This window comes from Coccinella septempunctata, chromosome 4 (genome assembly GCF_907165205.1).
Source record: "Coccinella septempunctata chromosome 4, icCocSept1.1, whole genome shotgun sequence".
Taxonomy (NCBI): Eukaryota; Metazoa; Arthropoda; class Insecta; order Coleoptera; family Coccinellidae; genus Coccinella; species Coccinella septempunctata.
This window is the reverse complement of record NC_058192.1, coordinates 36,532,618-36,547,956: the sequence shown is the minus strand read 5'-3', so window position 1 is coordinate 36,547,956 and position 15,339 is coordinate 36,532,618. Positions and strand designations below refer to the sequence as shown.

The following is a 15,339-nucleotide window of genomic DNA, read 5'->3' as shown; positions in this document are numbered from 1 at the left end:
AGCGAAGGGAATAGGACGACGAAAAATTCTTTGAGCACTTTTCCTGACAGAACTTTATCAAGTTTTATTGCGTGGTTATGCCAAGTTGTTGAAAAAGCCGAATTTCAATATATACCATCTTAATCATTCTCAACAACTGCTCTGGTCTTTGAAGGTACAAATGAGAGCACTGGTTATTTGTCTATACCATAAACTTCTCTCAGATGGAAGTGAGGAACTCGCATTGTGTCTCTCTATATACCCTGATAAATTATGAATTCTGCAAGCGGACAGAATGTGCATAAGAGTTTTCTTCGATAACGGCAAGCCCTGCAAGATGTTGAGGTGACCACTTGCATTATATTCTTATTATACCACCTAGTATTCTAGTATCTAGTATCACTTCATATTGATGAACAAATCCTCCCGTTTCCGACATCAGCTCAGCCGACTTCAGAAAAGTAGAAGATGAATATATAAAGTGCTGATGTTTACTCATATGATTTTCGACTAAAAACTTCAGTTTTGCTTGTCTTATCTGACTTTCTAATATCTTCTTTTATGCTGGCGTGATAGGTTTTCCCACTAGCTTATGATCGATTGATATGTCGGATATTAGTTTTTTCGAAGCACTCCAGTTCTTTGACTACTGATTTCATGATGTGCTACTATTCCCTTGAGTGGGTCTTGACTTCTCAATAATCTTATTCCATTTCCAACTTCTGTGTATTATGTTGGTATTGCAAACTTTGAAACCCCTGTCTTCCTGCATTCGAGGAAAGTATATCCTTTGTATCGAAGAGTTACAGTTACAGTTTGTTGGCGTATCGGTCGGATCCTCCAGACCCGCTACCGCGATAAAAGCGGTCTATTGTGGCACACAAACAAGCTCAGGGAGCTAAACTTTTACCTCCAGTGCCATCTGCCTAAAGTAAGGGATTATCTCAGAGGGGGAGTAGTTCATGTGTTCCCCTAGAACCAGCCTGAGCGAACCTTGTCTGCCGCCGGACAGTCATTTTAATAATTTTTTTAATTATTATTAACCAGAGTACTTCTGTATTCCTTTAGATAGATAAACCAGAAAAACGCTAGACAAGAAATATATTTATTGAACTCTATTACATTTCATTGTTGCATTATCACTGTAAATCAAAGTTGGACAAACAAAAGTTTTTTCCGCGGCTGCATCAGGACATAACAACAGTCAACGACCAGCCGAGTTAGATCGCCTAGAACAAGAGGAAAATATTAATTGAGTTTGAAAATGTTTAAATACGCAGCATATCGAACTTGGTTGAAATTCTCATTTTTAAATTGCATGTTAAGCCCGTTTGCAACAGCCGAGAATTCTCTAGAAAATTTACTCGAGATTTCATGCGCCGTGAATTATGTACCGTTACATACGCACTTTCGGTAGAATTCTCTGTTGAGTTGCGTACTAAATAATCTCTGCCGTTTTCTTGCGAGAATTTTGTAGAGAATTCTCCAGAGAATTCTCGGCTGTTGCAAACGGGCTTTAGAAATAGTTTAGGGTGGAGATACTACTTTTGAACTAAAAATGGGGAGAGCACTAACGCATGAAGTAAAGTCAGTAGCTTTGCGCTCTTGTTCAAAACAGTCACTCATCCTGGTAATGAACTCGCCCAACGCTGCTTTGTTGCCATAAAAATCTAGTTCTTGGCTGTGGAACAAGATTACACAGGGTGTCCTAGGAAGAATGCGACAAACGGATACCATGAATTAGTAGCATCAGGCTGGACTTGTATCAACATTTTCCAGTTCTTTAAGGATTGAATTGATATATAAAAGATTAATAATAGCATAATATAAAGCGGATTTGTTTTATACTGACTAGAAATACCCTATATTATCGTATTAGCCAAAAGGTATTAGAGAATTATCCTTTAAACTTTTATATGATGAAATAATGAAACCTTTTTATAGAAAGCGTATCGTCTATTCTTATGGATGTTTATATAACATCATTTATGAAGCTCTTTATGCTTAAGATAGATTTATCTTATGAAAGTTTTAAGAATGTATTGTGTAAAATCTTTGTGATAATTTCAAATATCTATGATATAGTTATATAGCTGGCCCAAGAAAAATTATATGAATGTTTTATAAGCATGAAAACAACAACAAAGTTATGGATTGATCTGGTGATCTTCTTCGCTGTTAGAGGATCTAGTAGGTGTACGAGGCGATGTGAACTTTTTTATGGTTCTGTTAATTATATAATTAGGGTAAATATTCTTAGTTAAAATGCCTTTGACTATCTGAGATTCTCGTGCTTGGAAATCTCAGACTAGTCTTGCTATAGCAAGGAGATAAACCGTTGCACCATCTTCTAATCCAGCTCACGGGAAGCGAAAACAACATGCTGCCATATTAACTGCGATTCCTATTAGAATTATTTTAGAGGATAAAGAAAAAATAGCGAAACTCAACAAGACTGGAAAAGATAAATAATCAAGACCAGTATTAGTTGTCAAAGAAAAGAAGAACCAACATATGAAAGAAAAATCTTACAAGAAAAAAATTTCACTAGAATGTTTTTCAGAGAGTGGAAATGAAGAACACCTTTGCGACGATGACAGTGATTACGAAATGGATGTGGACGATAAAGTATTTTTGTGACCAAAAATAAAATATCAGGTTGGGAAAAAGAAATCCATTATTTTTTTGGCAGATGGATTTATTGACCTATATCTCGTTAGTTATGTATGTGTCGCATTAGGACGAATTTATACTCGTTGGAAAGAGGAATTCATGTACTAGCAAAACAAGTTTTGTCATTGTTATGACCGAACGATTCAGTTGTCAATTAAAGAGTCAAAGATGGAAGTGAACAAAGAAAACATTCGGTTTTACAATTTTGCTTTAATAAAGGGGAAAATGCAATTCAGGCGGCTTCAAATGTAAATGAGGTTTATGCACTGAGAAAAATCTTGAGGTTACAATGTGAAATTACCCACATATTAGCTGGACAGGTTACAGTTACACAGTTGGATTATTTTTTTCACAACTAATATCTGGATGTTTCTACAAGGGTGTTGCGAAATTTTATGAAAAATATAAAACTATCATGTATATTCACAGTGAATATGAAATTTACAGAAAATATGTGTTAATTCTCTGTGATATCACAAGGGTTGTAATATTCACCTGAAAAATTACAACTGCAATGCAATATTACAATAAATTTGCGAATTTCAACATGAAACGGTAAATTCACAACATTATTGTGATCAAAATTTTTTTGAATCACAATGATTTTGTGAATTATTACATGAAAATGTGATTTCACAACGTTATTTCACAAAGATATTGTGATTTGAGAATTTTTCTTGTGAATTTGCGAAGAAAAAATGTTGTGTTGTAGAATTACAATGCAGAACCCTTTTAATTGCAAAATTCCTTCACAAATGTGTTTATACAATGTGTTATTAAGGCGGTTGTGAAATTACCACGAAAAAATATAATTGTACAACATGATCTCGCGGCACAATTTCCTTCAAGGATCGAACACTTTTTATTTACATGTCTACAGCAAGAGAAAAATCTTACGCGAAATTGTTGAAATTTATTATGGTCAAAATATTTCTCTCGGATATGAAAACAGAATAAAAAAAAATAGATCAATCGGTTTCCATTAGAGCGTTCTAAAGATGCCGCTTGAAATTTAATAAACAACTGATGATTTTACCAAGGCCAAAATTGTGCTGTTCATTTTCCGATCCACGCAGAGTCTCATCTGAAGCTGACTTTTCAGAAGCTCATCTAGTGGCAGCTCCAGGAGCTTTCGGGTGTAGATCGGTGAAGGACAGACGAATTTTTTTGTTGTTATAACTATTCTGTGCATGTCTAGGAGTGTGTGTACAGAATTTTTTTGTTGCTTCCTCCCTTCCTCATTTTGGACTGCTACCTTATATTAATCTGTGTCCACACACCCCAATGCCTGTACCTCTTTCTAATTTTGATCCATCAGTACAACATAGAGTCCATACAGATGACTTTTTGTCCAATTTATTAATCGCATTGAGACAGTCCACAATGACGTTTTATGTAGGAATTTTTTTCTCGACTTGTTCTTTATATGAATACATTTCTGAAGATAAAAATAAAATATATTTTATTCTATTCTTTGTATAATTCATATAAGAGATTATAGGTTCCTGCATTCCTCCTCAACCATAATCGAAAAACAAATTCTGTCACTTGGTCAGAAAATATTTTGAGTAGGTACCTACTGCTGAAAAAACTCGTAAGTCTGGGTATTTCTGTAAAATATCTATTTTAAAAATGTGTTAAACACATTTATAGCTTGAACGTAATATTACAATATGATTGTAAATATATATCAAGTCATTTTCCACCTATGCGGTACGTGACGTCGCTCGGCTGGATCCGAATTCACAGCTTCAATGGAATTTCATAATGCAATTGTAAAATCACAACTTTTATCTGCTTCCAGATTCATTCCGTGGCCAATCAAAACCTTTCCTGCAACTGGCACCTGCTCGTTGCCCAATCCCATATCCTATCGTAGATACTCACTAACTTACCCCATAACACATAACATCATTCTGGAATGATCCACTGTGTCAAGAACTCTGAAGTGCGAAGAGTTATACATGGTTCAGTTTTTTGCTTAATATGATTTAGTTCTTTCAAGTTCCAAGTATTTCTGCCTTCCAAGTTCCTTGAAGGTTTCAAGTGTGTGACAAAAGAAATATATACTGGTAAGTAGATAGTTCACATTTTTGAAAGCGATGTTCATTTTTTCGATTTGTGGTTTTCCTTTGGCAGATACTAATGAAAAAAATTGAACACCGCATGGATACAACTTATTATTCAATTATTCTGTATCGAAATATTGCTTATTGGATTCCTACTTATTTCTTTTTTTTTTCAGGAATAAACCACCGATACGAATTCTTTATGGAAAAGCGATATGTGTTTACAACCTATGTATTCAGGGAGGCCCTCAATTTAATCTATGGAGATGTTCCGAAGGATGCATTTCAACATTCATCCGGATTCTGGAAGTAAGTCGAGCACGACAAAAGCAAGTTTTATAGAAAACAAATTCATAAATTTATCAATTTCAGAAGATTGTGTCTTTTTTGTTGGCAAAAGACTAGGTATACTTTGTTTTTGAATTTTAATTTTATACTCCTATGATATGAACCGCTAAATAAGCGCATACTTATATCAATATTTTCAGAAGCTGATATTTCATAGTTGAATGCTTCACAATTATGTTGATTTTTTTTATATTTTGAAAGAAATGTTTATCATTTTAGATGATATTTGTTGTTGTTGTTTTTGTTTGATGTAATGTTTCATATTGTTCTTTATATTGCAGATTATATTAATCTCATGTTGTGGTTGTTTTTTAACTGATATAATGTTTCAAATTTGTTTTCCATATTGATGACTATATTTTATGTTGTAGTTGTTATTTTTAATTAATTTAATGTTTTTTTTCCATATTGAAGTGTATATTTTAGGCAGTGATTGTGCCAAATTTAGTTGAATTTTTGAAATTCACAATTTAGTTCTGTACAACTACTTTGATCAATAACAAAATAAAGACAATTATCCAGTAATTTTCATGGTTATTTCACGAAGCAATTTTAAAATAGTGTGGGGTATTTCTACAATGAACTCTGGAATTTTAACAAATACTTGAAATTCACAATTGAATTCTGTGAATCTGCTCTGTTTATTCACAACATTATAGTATTTTACGGTCTGATTGATGCTAAATTTCACGACGTATTTTCGCGAGAACGAGAGGTGATTCCACAACGAATCCTGTAATTTTCCGAAATTTTTTAATTTTACAATTTATTTCTGTAATAATCCTTTGCGAATTCACAGAATAAAGGTAATTTTACAGTTGATACCATAAAATTCTATTGTGATTTCACAATGAGTATTCACAGGTGTAGTTTCTAGAAACATCATTAGAAAAAATTTCATGTGAAATCACAACCAACTTGTGATTTATATTTTTTGTGATTTTACAAGGTTTTCGTTTCAGAATATTCCTTGTGAAATTCCAGTGATTATCGTTGGTCACAAATAACCCAAGATTTTCACTGTAATTTCACTATTTCGTTCTCTCAGTGTGGTTCCAATACTGATGTTAAAGATCATGGAAATGGACTAGTAGGAAATCTAAATTGGAAAGCGAACTGCATGGAACGTGTCGCCATCAATCGAAAGAGTAGTAGGTAGACCGGTTTCTGGCTTATTTGCCGTCATCAGTACACCATAACTCAAATCGATGATGACGACCAAAATGAAATGCAGAACTTATATTCAATGCCAGAAACATAACAAAGAGATGTGACATCTGGCGGAGAAATGTCTACATTTCTTACCAACAGTTCCTTCAAAAAATAGATCTCTACATTCCTTCTTCCCTCGATGTTTCGCAACGACTCGATTTTGAGTCTTATGCAATATCTCACTTCTCAATTTAGATTTCCTACTAGTCCATTTCCATTATAAATAGTACTTGTCCTTCTCTCAGGACACTAATCTTACATTTATTATTCTTGGTGACGAACGCAATATCAGGCGTTTTCCACTTCCCGAGATATTGCATAAGACTCAAAACCGTGTCGTTGCGAAACAGTTGAATGCGTTGGTCATATTTTAGACGCTTCTAATTTGAACAAAATTTCATGAATCAATCGTAACAATATGTTCTCTCTCTCTTCAGTCCTTCACCCTACGTGAGGGTACGGTGACATCATGAATTAACTCTCCTGACTTCTTCGGCCCATGTTACTCGGTTCCGGGCCATATGTGAAGCCTCGGGCCTCGGGTAGGTTGTGGCCCACTAGGGTTTTAACCTGGTCTATCCATCTCTTAGATGATCTTCCACGTGTTCGTCTTCTTTCTACTTTCCCCGCTATCATGAGTCTCTGCATTGAAGTGTCGCTCCTAGCAATATGTCCAAAATACCTTAGGATCGATTGGTTGATTTTTGTGACTAGCCGTGTCCCAATTTTTAGTTCTTTGATAATGGAGATGTTTGTTCGGTGGGCCGTCTAAGGTATTCGTAACATCCGTCTGTATACCCACATTTCCAAGGCGCTCACTCTTCGCTTATCACCCTCCTTCAGGGTCCAGGTTTCGGAGCCATACATGGCAATGGGGAAGATAAGGGAATTTGTAATGCGTAGTTTAGTGTTTCGGGTGATCGCTGTGGACCTCCATATTTTGGTTAATTTAGTTGTTGCGCTCCTTGCCATCGACATCCTGCGTCTAATCTCAGCCTCGCATCCTCCAGAGTTTGTTATCATGAATCCTAAGTAATTGAACCGGTCTACAACCTCAAATCCAGCCACAGTTTGAACATCAGGTTGATTGTTATTAACTATGAAGGCGGTCTACAATCATCATCTTGGTTTTCTGTTTGTTCAATTCTAAGCCATATTCTTCGCTGATAGAGCACAATCTAGCCATTATCTCAATCAGTTCCTCCTTCCTGGCAGCGATGATCACGGTATCATCCGCGTATCTCAGGTTATTAATCCTCCTGCCCCCCACTGATATTCCACCGTTCCATTCTTCCATCACTCTACGCATAATATATTCTGTGTAGATATTAAATAGGATTGTCGAGAGTATACATCCCTGTCTCACTCCTGCGCTGGATTTGAAACTATTCGATAGCGTGTTATTAGCTCTGATTTTAGCGTTGTTGTTCTCATAGAGTCGCTTTATCAAATATACAAGGTGAGATGGAGTGCCCATTTCTAGTAGGATGGTCCAGAGTTTATTCCATTTTACCTGTCAAATGCCTTGGAGTAGTCTACGAAACATAGGTACATTTCGATGTTGTATTCTCTCGATTTCTCTGTGATCTGTCGAAGATTCAAAATTTGCTCTCTAGTGCCCTTTGCAGGCAGGAAACCGGTTTGTTCGTCTGATATCTGCGGAAAAAGGAATGTTTTAAGGCGCTCATTGATGATACTTAGGAGTTTTTTACTAGGGTGAGGAATCAGGGAGATTGTTCTGTGATTACCGCATTCCAGGGGTGATCCCATTTTAAAGATAGGCACCAGGATGGAATTGCACCACTCATCGGGCCATTTGCCGGTATTCCAGATCAATTTGCATATCATATGTATTATGACATTAAACTTGCGGCTTTCACACTCCTCTCCAGAGGAAAATTCACTTATCCCAGATATCTCAGATATCAAAAGGATTAAGCTCTGTTGGAGCCCTTTCCAGGTTTTCGGGCTCGTGGTGGTGGTCGGGTTCCGGTCGCTCCTCGCCTCCCTGCTGTAGGTTGGATTCCTGCTCCACCCGCACTTCCTGTCGGAGCAGACGGTGTTCTTCTGCATTCCCCATGTACTTGCGTACAGTTCTCGCCGTTCCGAGCAGTACCGCCTTCTGCAGGACTCTATAGATATTTTCGTCCAACTGAAGTTTTCTCAAGTTCTCTAGTAGTTTCTTCGGTATCAGGCCTGTAGATGAAATGACAATAGGGATGGTCTTGATATCTTTCAGCTTCCACTGTCTTCTGGTCTGTTTCTCGAGATCTCTGTATTTTGAAATTTTTTCAGTGTGCCTATCTAGAAGATTGGTATTATTTGGAATTGCCACGTCGATGAATAGTGCTCTGTCCTCATCCTTATTGAGCAATATGAGGTCTGGTCTATTGTGGGTTATTTTTCGGTCTGTGAGAACCGTGCGATCCCAGTAGAGCTTGTGATGCTCGTTTTCCAGCACAGCATCCGGATGGTAATTGTAATAAGGAACCTTTTTCGAAGTTAGAACTTGGTGTTTTAGTGCCAATTCTTGGTGAAGAATCTTGGCAACAGCATCATGTCTATTTTTCTACTCCGTGCCCGCGAACTTCTGACATCCCCCGGTGATGTGCTGGATAGTTTCAAGTGTCGCACAGCCATAACGACAGCTATCGTCCGCCACTGAGGCATCCTTGGCGATGTACTTCATGTAATTTCTTGTTGGAATCACCTGATCTTGGATGGCGAGCATGAAGCCCTCTGTCTCAGGAAACAACCTTCCGGAAGTCAACCAGTAGTTCGACGCAGATATGTCGACGTAATCATGGTTGACCTCGTTCTGGTGCCCCCCATGCAAATGTTTGCCAATCAGTTTTTGCATTTTACTTTCTGCAGAGTGTTCGACGGTTTCCAAGTGATCCTGTTGTAGCTTTAATGGTGTAGAACTATCAGCGACACAAACTACTCGATGGAGTTCTGACGAAGCTGCCTTGCTCAAGAAATATTTTCGAAGTCCTTCAATTTCCTGGGACATACGGTTGGAAAATCAACAATTTCTCTACCCCCAAGATGTCGTGGCAGCTCTGTCCGTTCTATTGAGCTTTTGGGGTGACGTTTATTGTGTTTAGTCAGCATCGTCCTTATTTTTCTCTGTAAAGCTGCTAAATCGGCTCAGCGCCGAGCAAGCATAGATGTTAATCGCTTTTATCAGATTCTTGCTGTTAAGACCAGTTCTCATTATCCTCCTCAATCTTCTGGTGAACTCCTCCGTTAATTCTTTCTTCATCTGGGTCTGATTTTTCTTGCCTGTTTTATGCCTAGATACTTGTATGTGTCTCCTTCCTTTAATGCTTCAATTTCTGCACCTTCCTTGAGTTTGAACGTACCATCTTCTATTTTCCCTCTCGTTATGTTAAGCAGTCGACATTTTTCTAGTCCAAACTTCATTTTGATGTCTTCCGAGAATCCTTCCACCATTTTCAGCATAAGTTGCATTTGGTTTTTGGTAGATGCGAAGAGTTTCAAATCGTCCATGTAAAGGAGATGGTTCAGCATCATCATAGTTCTACTACCGCTTTTGATAGCAAATCCGTAATCCGTAGAATTCAATTCATTAGACAAGTGATTCAGGGCCATGCAGAACCACAGAGGGCTCAGCGAGTCTCCTTGGAAAATTCCGCGTCTTATTGGAATAGGTCCTGTTGAAGACTAGTACGCCAGGTTGACATGGCGTTTTTCAGGAACTTAACAATATTGGGATCCACCTTGTAAATCTTCAAGATCGTCGAGAGCGATTCGTGAGGTATAGAATCGAATGCTTTTTTGTAGTCTATGTACGCAGCGTGAAGAAACTTTCGCTTAGAGAACGCTTGATTGCAGATAACTGAATCTATTATTAGTTGTTCTTTGCACCTTCGGCTGTCTTTGGTGCATCCTTTCTGTTGCATGGCGATTATGTTATTCCTTTCGCAATGGTTGTGAATTCGGTTTGAAATGCACGATGTGATTAATTTGTACATCGTTGGAAGACATGTGATTGGTCGGTACTTGGATGGGTCTTCTGTATTCCTTTGGTCTTCAGGTAACAAGTATGTTGTGCAATGTGTAAGGAATACTGGCATTCTTTCAGGATTTTCAATGACATCATTTATTGCGGAAGTCAATTTGTCATGCATGACCCAAAGTTTCGTGATCCAGAAGTTCTGTAATCCATCAGGCCCAGGTGCTTTCCAGTGGTGCAGTCCTCTGATAGCTGATTTTACTTCTTCAATTGTGATCATGTCATGCTGCATCGGCTCATATTTTATAGCTTCAGATTTTTCATCTTTAATCCATCCGGTATCTCCATTGAAGTGAGGTTTCGTTGATAAAATTGTTCGGTCCAGAATTGTTCAATGGCTGCCTTTGGTGGTAACTTTCCATTTTCTCCATCCGACGATATGAGTGACCGGTAGAAAGATTCTTCCGACTTTTCGAATGAATTATTGTCTCTTTTCCGGCTATAATTGCTTTCATATCTCCTCAGGCGTTCTGCATACAGACTTAATTTTTGCTTCAGAGTGTCGAGGCAATGGTGAGCTGTAGCATTCTCCGTCTCTCGTTCTGTGTGTGTCCTGTTTCTATCCATGATCTCTTTGGAAGCTTTCACAACCTTTCTTCCTCGATTCCCGTTCAAGTACTCCGTCAGTCATCCAATGTCTCTTCTTAGCCTTTCTGTTCTGTGTTGAAGACGTTTCTGCCATGTTGGCGCGTGTAATTTGTGTAATTTTGGACCATCATTGTTCGTTTGGCGAATTTTTGCCCCCATGGTTTTCGCTGTCGTTAGCGCTGCACAGTGAAAAACTAGATGCAGATATTCCAATGAACTTCCGTTCTGTAGGTATTCAGGTAAAACGTCCTTATTCAAGATGTCGATTATAAGTTACAGTTTCTTGGATGTATTGAGCCGTGGAGGTGCTACTCGATGAAGAGGATCTGTTCCTTCCAGTTCGGCAAAGTATCTCCTCATGTCAGAGTCAACTTGTCGGTGGAGCTCTTCCCTATCGTCCTGGTGTTCAGGCTCACTCGCGTTGCAAGATGGGCTTTCAGTATCAGTTTCTTCTGCCTGTTGTTGCCCAAGCATGTGAATTTCATCAGAGGTGTTGGTGTTATTCTCTATTGCAGGCGGACGCTGAAGTTCTCGTTTAATTGCGTCGATTCGGGCCGTTGGTATTAGTTCATTTCTCAGAATTACGCGGTACTGGTCTGCCACTCGTTGTTCAGTGACATTGAGATTTGGGTAGGCGTTGCAGAATTCCTATAGTTGTTCGTGTTCTGCCCTAGTCCCGTGATGGAGATATATATGCGCACAATAGTTTCATTCATGGACGTTGTCCACTTCATGCGCTTTCTAACTAACCCCGCTTGGGTGAGCACTGGCTGAATATCCTGCGCAGCACCTTCAGCGGTTCGAGTCGGCAATTGAATTGGACTCGTTGGTTGCTGTTGTTGCTTTGGAGCTGTAACTTCTTTTGCAGCAAGAGCCCGCTTCCTCAACATCCTGCCACCGACGTCCCGCATGCTGTCATGTCCAGCGCCGGCTCCAGACATGGCCTGACGATCCCCAGGCAGCGACTTGTTTCCGAGGCTTCTCGTTATCACCATTTTCATGGGTTTGTGCTCCCCTTTCTCGGTTTGGGTGAGGGGTAGAGAAATGAGAGCAGAAAAAGCACCCCTATAAAGGATGTGAAAGAGAGAGGAAAAAGGAATGGGACTGCGGACAGCAGGCGTGGCTGGCTGCACCGTCTACGTCGTTACGATGGCTGCCCGGCAGGCCATCTACCAGATAGCTGCCAGGCAGGCCAGATATTATTATGACTTTAGCCTTGCGGCTTTCACACTCCTCTCCAGAGGAAAATTCACTTATCCCAGATATCTCAGATATCAAAAGGATTAAGCTCTGTTGGAGCCCTTTCCAGGTTTTCGGGCTCGTGGTGGTGGTCGGGTCCGGGTCGCTGCTCGCCTCCCTGCTGTAGGTTGGATTCCTGCTCCACCCGCACTTCCTGTCGTAGCAGACGGTGTTCCTCTGCATTCCCCATGTACTTGCGTACAGTTCTCGCCGTTCCGAGCAGTACCGCCTTCGGCATGACTCTATAGATATTTTCGTCCAACTGAAGTTTCCTCAAATTCTCTAGTAGTTTCTTCGGTATCAGGCCTGTAGATGAAATGACAATAGGGATGGTCTTGATATCTTTCAGCTTCCACTGTCTTCTGGTCTGTTCCTCGAGATCTCTGTATTTTGAAATTTTTTCAGTGTGCCTATCTAGAAGATTGTTATTATTTGAAATTGCCACGTCGATGAATAGTGCTCTGTCCTCATCCTTATTGAGCAATATGAGGTCTGGTCTATTGTGGGTTATTTTTCGGTCTGTGAGAACCGTGCGATCCCAGTAGAGCTTGTGATGTTCGTTTTCCAACACACCATCCGGATGGTAATTGTAATAAGAAACCTTTTTCGAAGTAAGAAGTTGGTGTTTTATTGCCAATTCTTGGTGAAGAATCTTGGCAACAGCATCATGTCTTTTTTTATACTCCGTGCCCGCGAACTTCTGACATCCCCCGGTGATGTGCTGGATAGTTTCATGTGTCGCACAGCCATAACGACAGCTATCGTCCGCCACTGAGGCATCCTTGGCGATGTACTTCATGTAATTTCTTGTTGGAATCACCTGATCCTGGATGGCGAGCATAAAGCCCTCTGTCTCAGGAAACAACCTTCCGGAAGTCAACCAGTAGTTCGACGCAGATATGTCGACGTAATCATGGTTGACCTCGTTCTGGTGCCTCCCATGCAAAGGTTTGCCAATCAGTTGCTGCATTTTACTTTCTGCAGAGTGTTCGACGGTTTCCAAGTGATCCTGTTGTAGCTTTAATGGTGTAGAACTATCAGCAACACAAACGTCTCGATGGAGTTCTGACGAAGCTGCCTTGCTCAAGAAATATTTTCGAAGTCCTTCAGTTTCCTGGGACATACGGTTGGACAAATCAACAATTCCTCTACCCCCAAGATGTCGTGGCAGCTCTGTCCGTTCTATTGAGCTTTTGGGGTGATGTTCATTGTGTTTAGTCAGCATCGTCCTTACTTTTCTCTGTAAAGCTGCTAAATCGGTGGTCGTCCAAGAGATAATACCAAATGAATAGCTCAGCGCCGAGCAAGCATAGATGTTAATCGCTTTTATCAGATTCTTGCTGTTGAGACCAGTTCTCATTATCCCCCTCAATTTTCGGGTGAACTCCTCCTTTATTATTATGACTTTAGCCTTGCGGCTTTCACACTCCTCTCCAGAGGAAAATTCACTTATCCCAGATATCTCAGATATCAAAAGGATTAAGCTCTGTTGGAGCCCTTTCCAGGTTTTCGGGCTCGTGGTGGTGGTCGGGTTCGGGTCGCTCCTCGGCTCCCTGCTGCAGGTTGGATTCCTGCTCCACCCGCACTTCCTGTCGGAGCAGACGGTGTTCCTCTGCATTCCCCATGTACTTGCGTACAGTTCTCGCCGTTCCGAGCAGTACCGCCTTCTGCATGACTTTATAACTCGTTGTTCAGTGACATTGAGATTTGGGTAGGCGTTGCAAAATTCCTCATGGAGCCTTTTCCTATAGTTGTTCGTGTTCTGCCCTAGTCCCGTGATGGAGTTATATATGCGCACAATAGTTTCATTCATGGACGTTGTCCACTTCATGCGCTTTCTCACTAACCCCGCTTGGGTGAGCACTGGCTGAATATCCCGCGCAGCACCTTCAGCGGTTCGAGTCGGCAATTGAATTGGACTCGTTGGTTGCTGTTGTTGCTTTGGAGCTGTAGCTTCTTTTGCAGCAGGAGCCCGCTTCCTCAACATCCTGCCACCGACGTCCCGCATGCTGTCATGTCCAGGGCCGGCTCCAGACATGCCCTGACGATCCCCAGGCAGCGACTTGTTTCCGAGGCTTCTCGTAATCACCATTTTCATGGGTTTGTGCTCCCCTTTCTCGGTTTGGGTGAGGGGTAGAGAAATGAGAGCAGAAAGAGCACCCCTATAAAGGATGTGAAAGAGAGAGGAAGAAGGAATGGGACTGCGGACAGCAGGGGTGGCTGGCTGCACCGTCTACATCGTTACGATGGCTACTTGGCAGGCCATCTACCAGATAGCTGCCAGGCAGGCCAGACATTTATTATTATTATTATTATTATTATTATTCCAGATAATAAGATGAGGCCGAAGCCTATGAATCTTATACATAAATGACACTTTAGACATAAACAAACTGAAAACTATTCTAACAAAGATAAAGAGTCTAGTCGGTTTTTAAAGGAATTAACACTTTCCGCACTTACTACATCTTCCGGCAAAGAGTTCCACCTAGTGAATACACGGTTGGGCAGGAAAAACTTTCTCGCACGAGTTCGAAACACCTCGTGATAGAGTTTGAACTGGTGACCACGAAGATTATTGTCATTTATAGTGAAGATGTTGCCGAGGTTGCCACCAATAAAATTATGAAGTACGCGAAAAGTCATTATGAGGTCTCCACGCATTCTACGGCCGTGAAAACTGCCAAGCCCGAACATTTGAAGTCTCTCCTCATAAGATGGCCGAACTCTACCAAAAGGGATCCTAGTTGTGGCGCGCTGTATTCGTTCCAAACGGTGTTGGTCAGAGAGATGGTGTGGGAACCATGCAGGGCCAGCGTATTCCAAAATCGGTCGTATATATGTGATATATAGTTGCCTACATGTATCCACTGAACATCTAGGAAACGCTCGTCGTACCATGTACAGGATCTTGTTAGCTTTCGATGATATGTTGCTAACGTGAGAAGTTCAGGAGAGATCCTCCGTTATGGTCACACCAAGATCGTTATGCTCGCAGTAGCTTCAATTATCCTGCCATCAATCAAATACTGATGCCGTGGATTGCCCCTACCAAGATGAAGAACTCTCCATTTCTCTACGTTCAGGGGAAGAAGCCACCTTTGACACAACTGAGTCAGCAGTAGCAGGTCATTTTGAAGAACCCCAGGAAATCGAGCATCATAGAAAAGTTTGAGGTCGTCTGCATATTGA

At 40.4% G+C, this 15,339-nt stretch overlaps 1 protein-coding gene across 2 annotated transcripts in view; it reads right to left on the bottom strand.

Moving 5' to 3' along the window:
• Positions 1 to 1,063: 1,063 nt before the first annotated feature.
• LOC123312538 (insulin-like growth factor 2 mRNA-binding protein 3) overlaps positions 1,064 to 15,339 on the bottom strand; it is a 341,679-nt gene continuing 327,403 nt past the window's right edge. For both annotated transcript variants that reach the window (XM_044897019.1, XR_006537642.1), the window contains one exon: positions 1,064 to 1,208. In XM_044897019.1, coding sequence (XP_044752954.1) covers positions 1,184 to 1,208 — 25 coding nt within the window. In that variant the 3' untranslated portion in view covers positions 1,064 to 1,183. The remainder of the gene's footprint in view (positions 1,209 to 15,339) is intronic.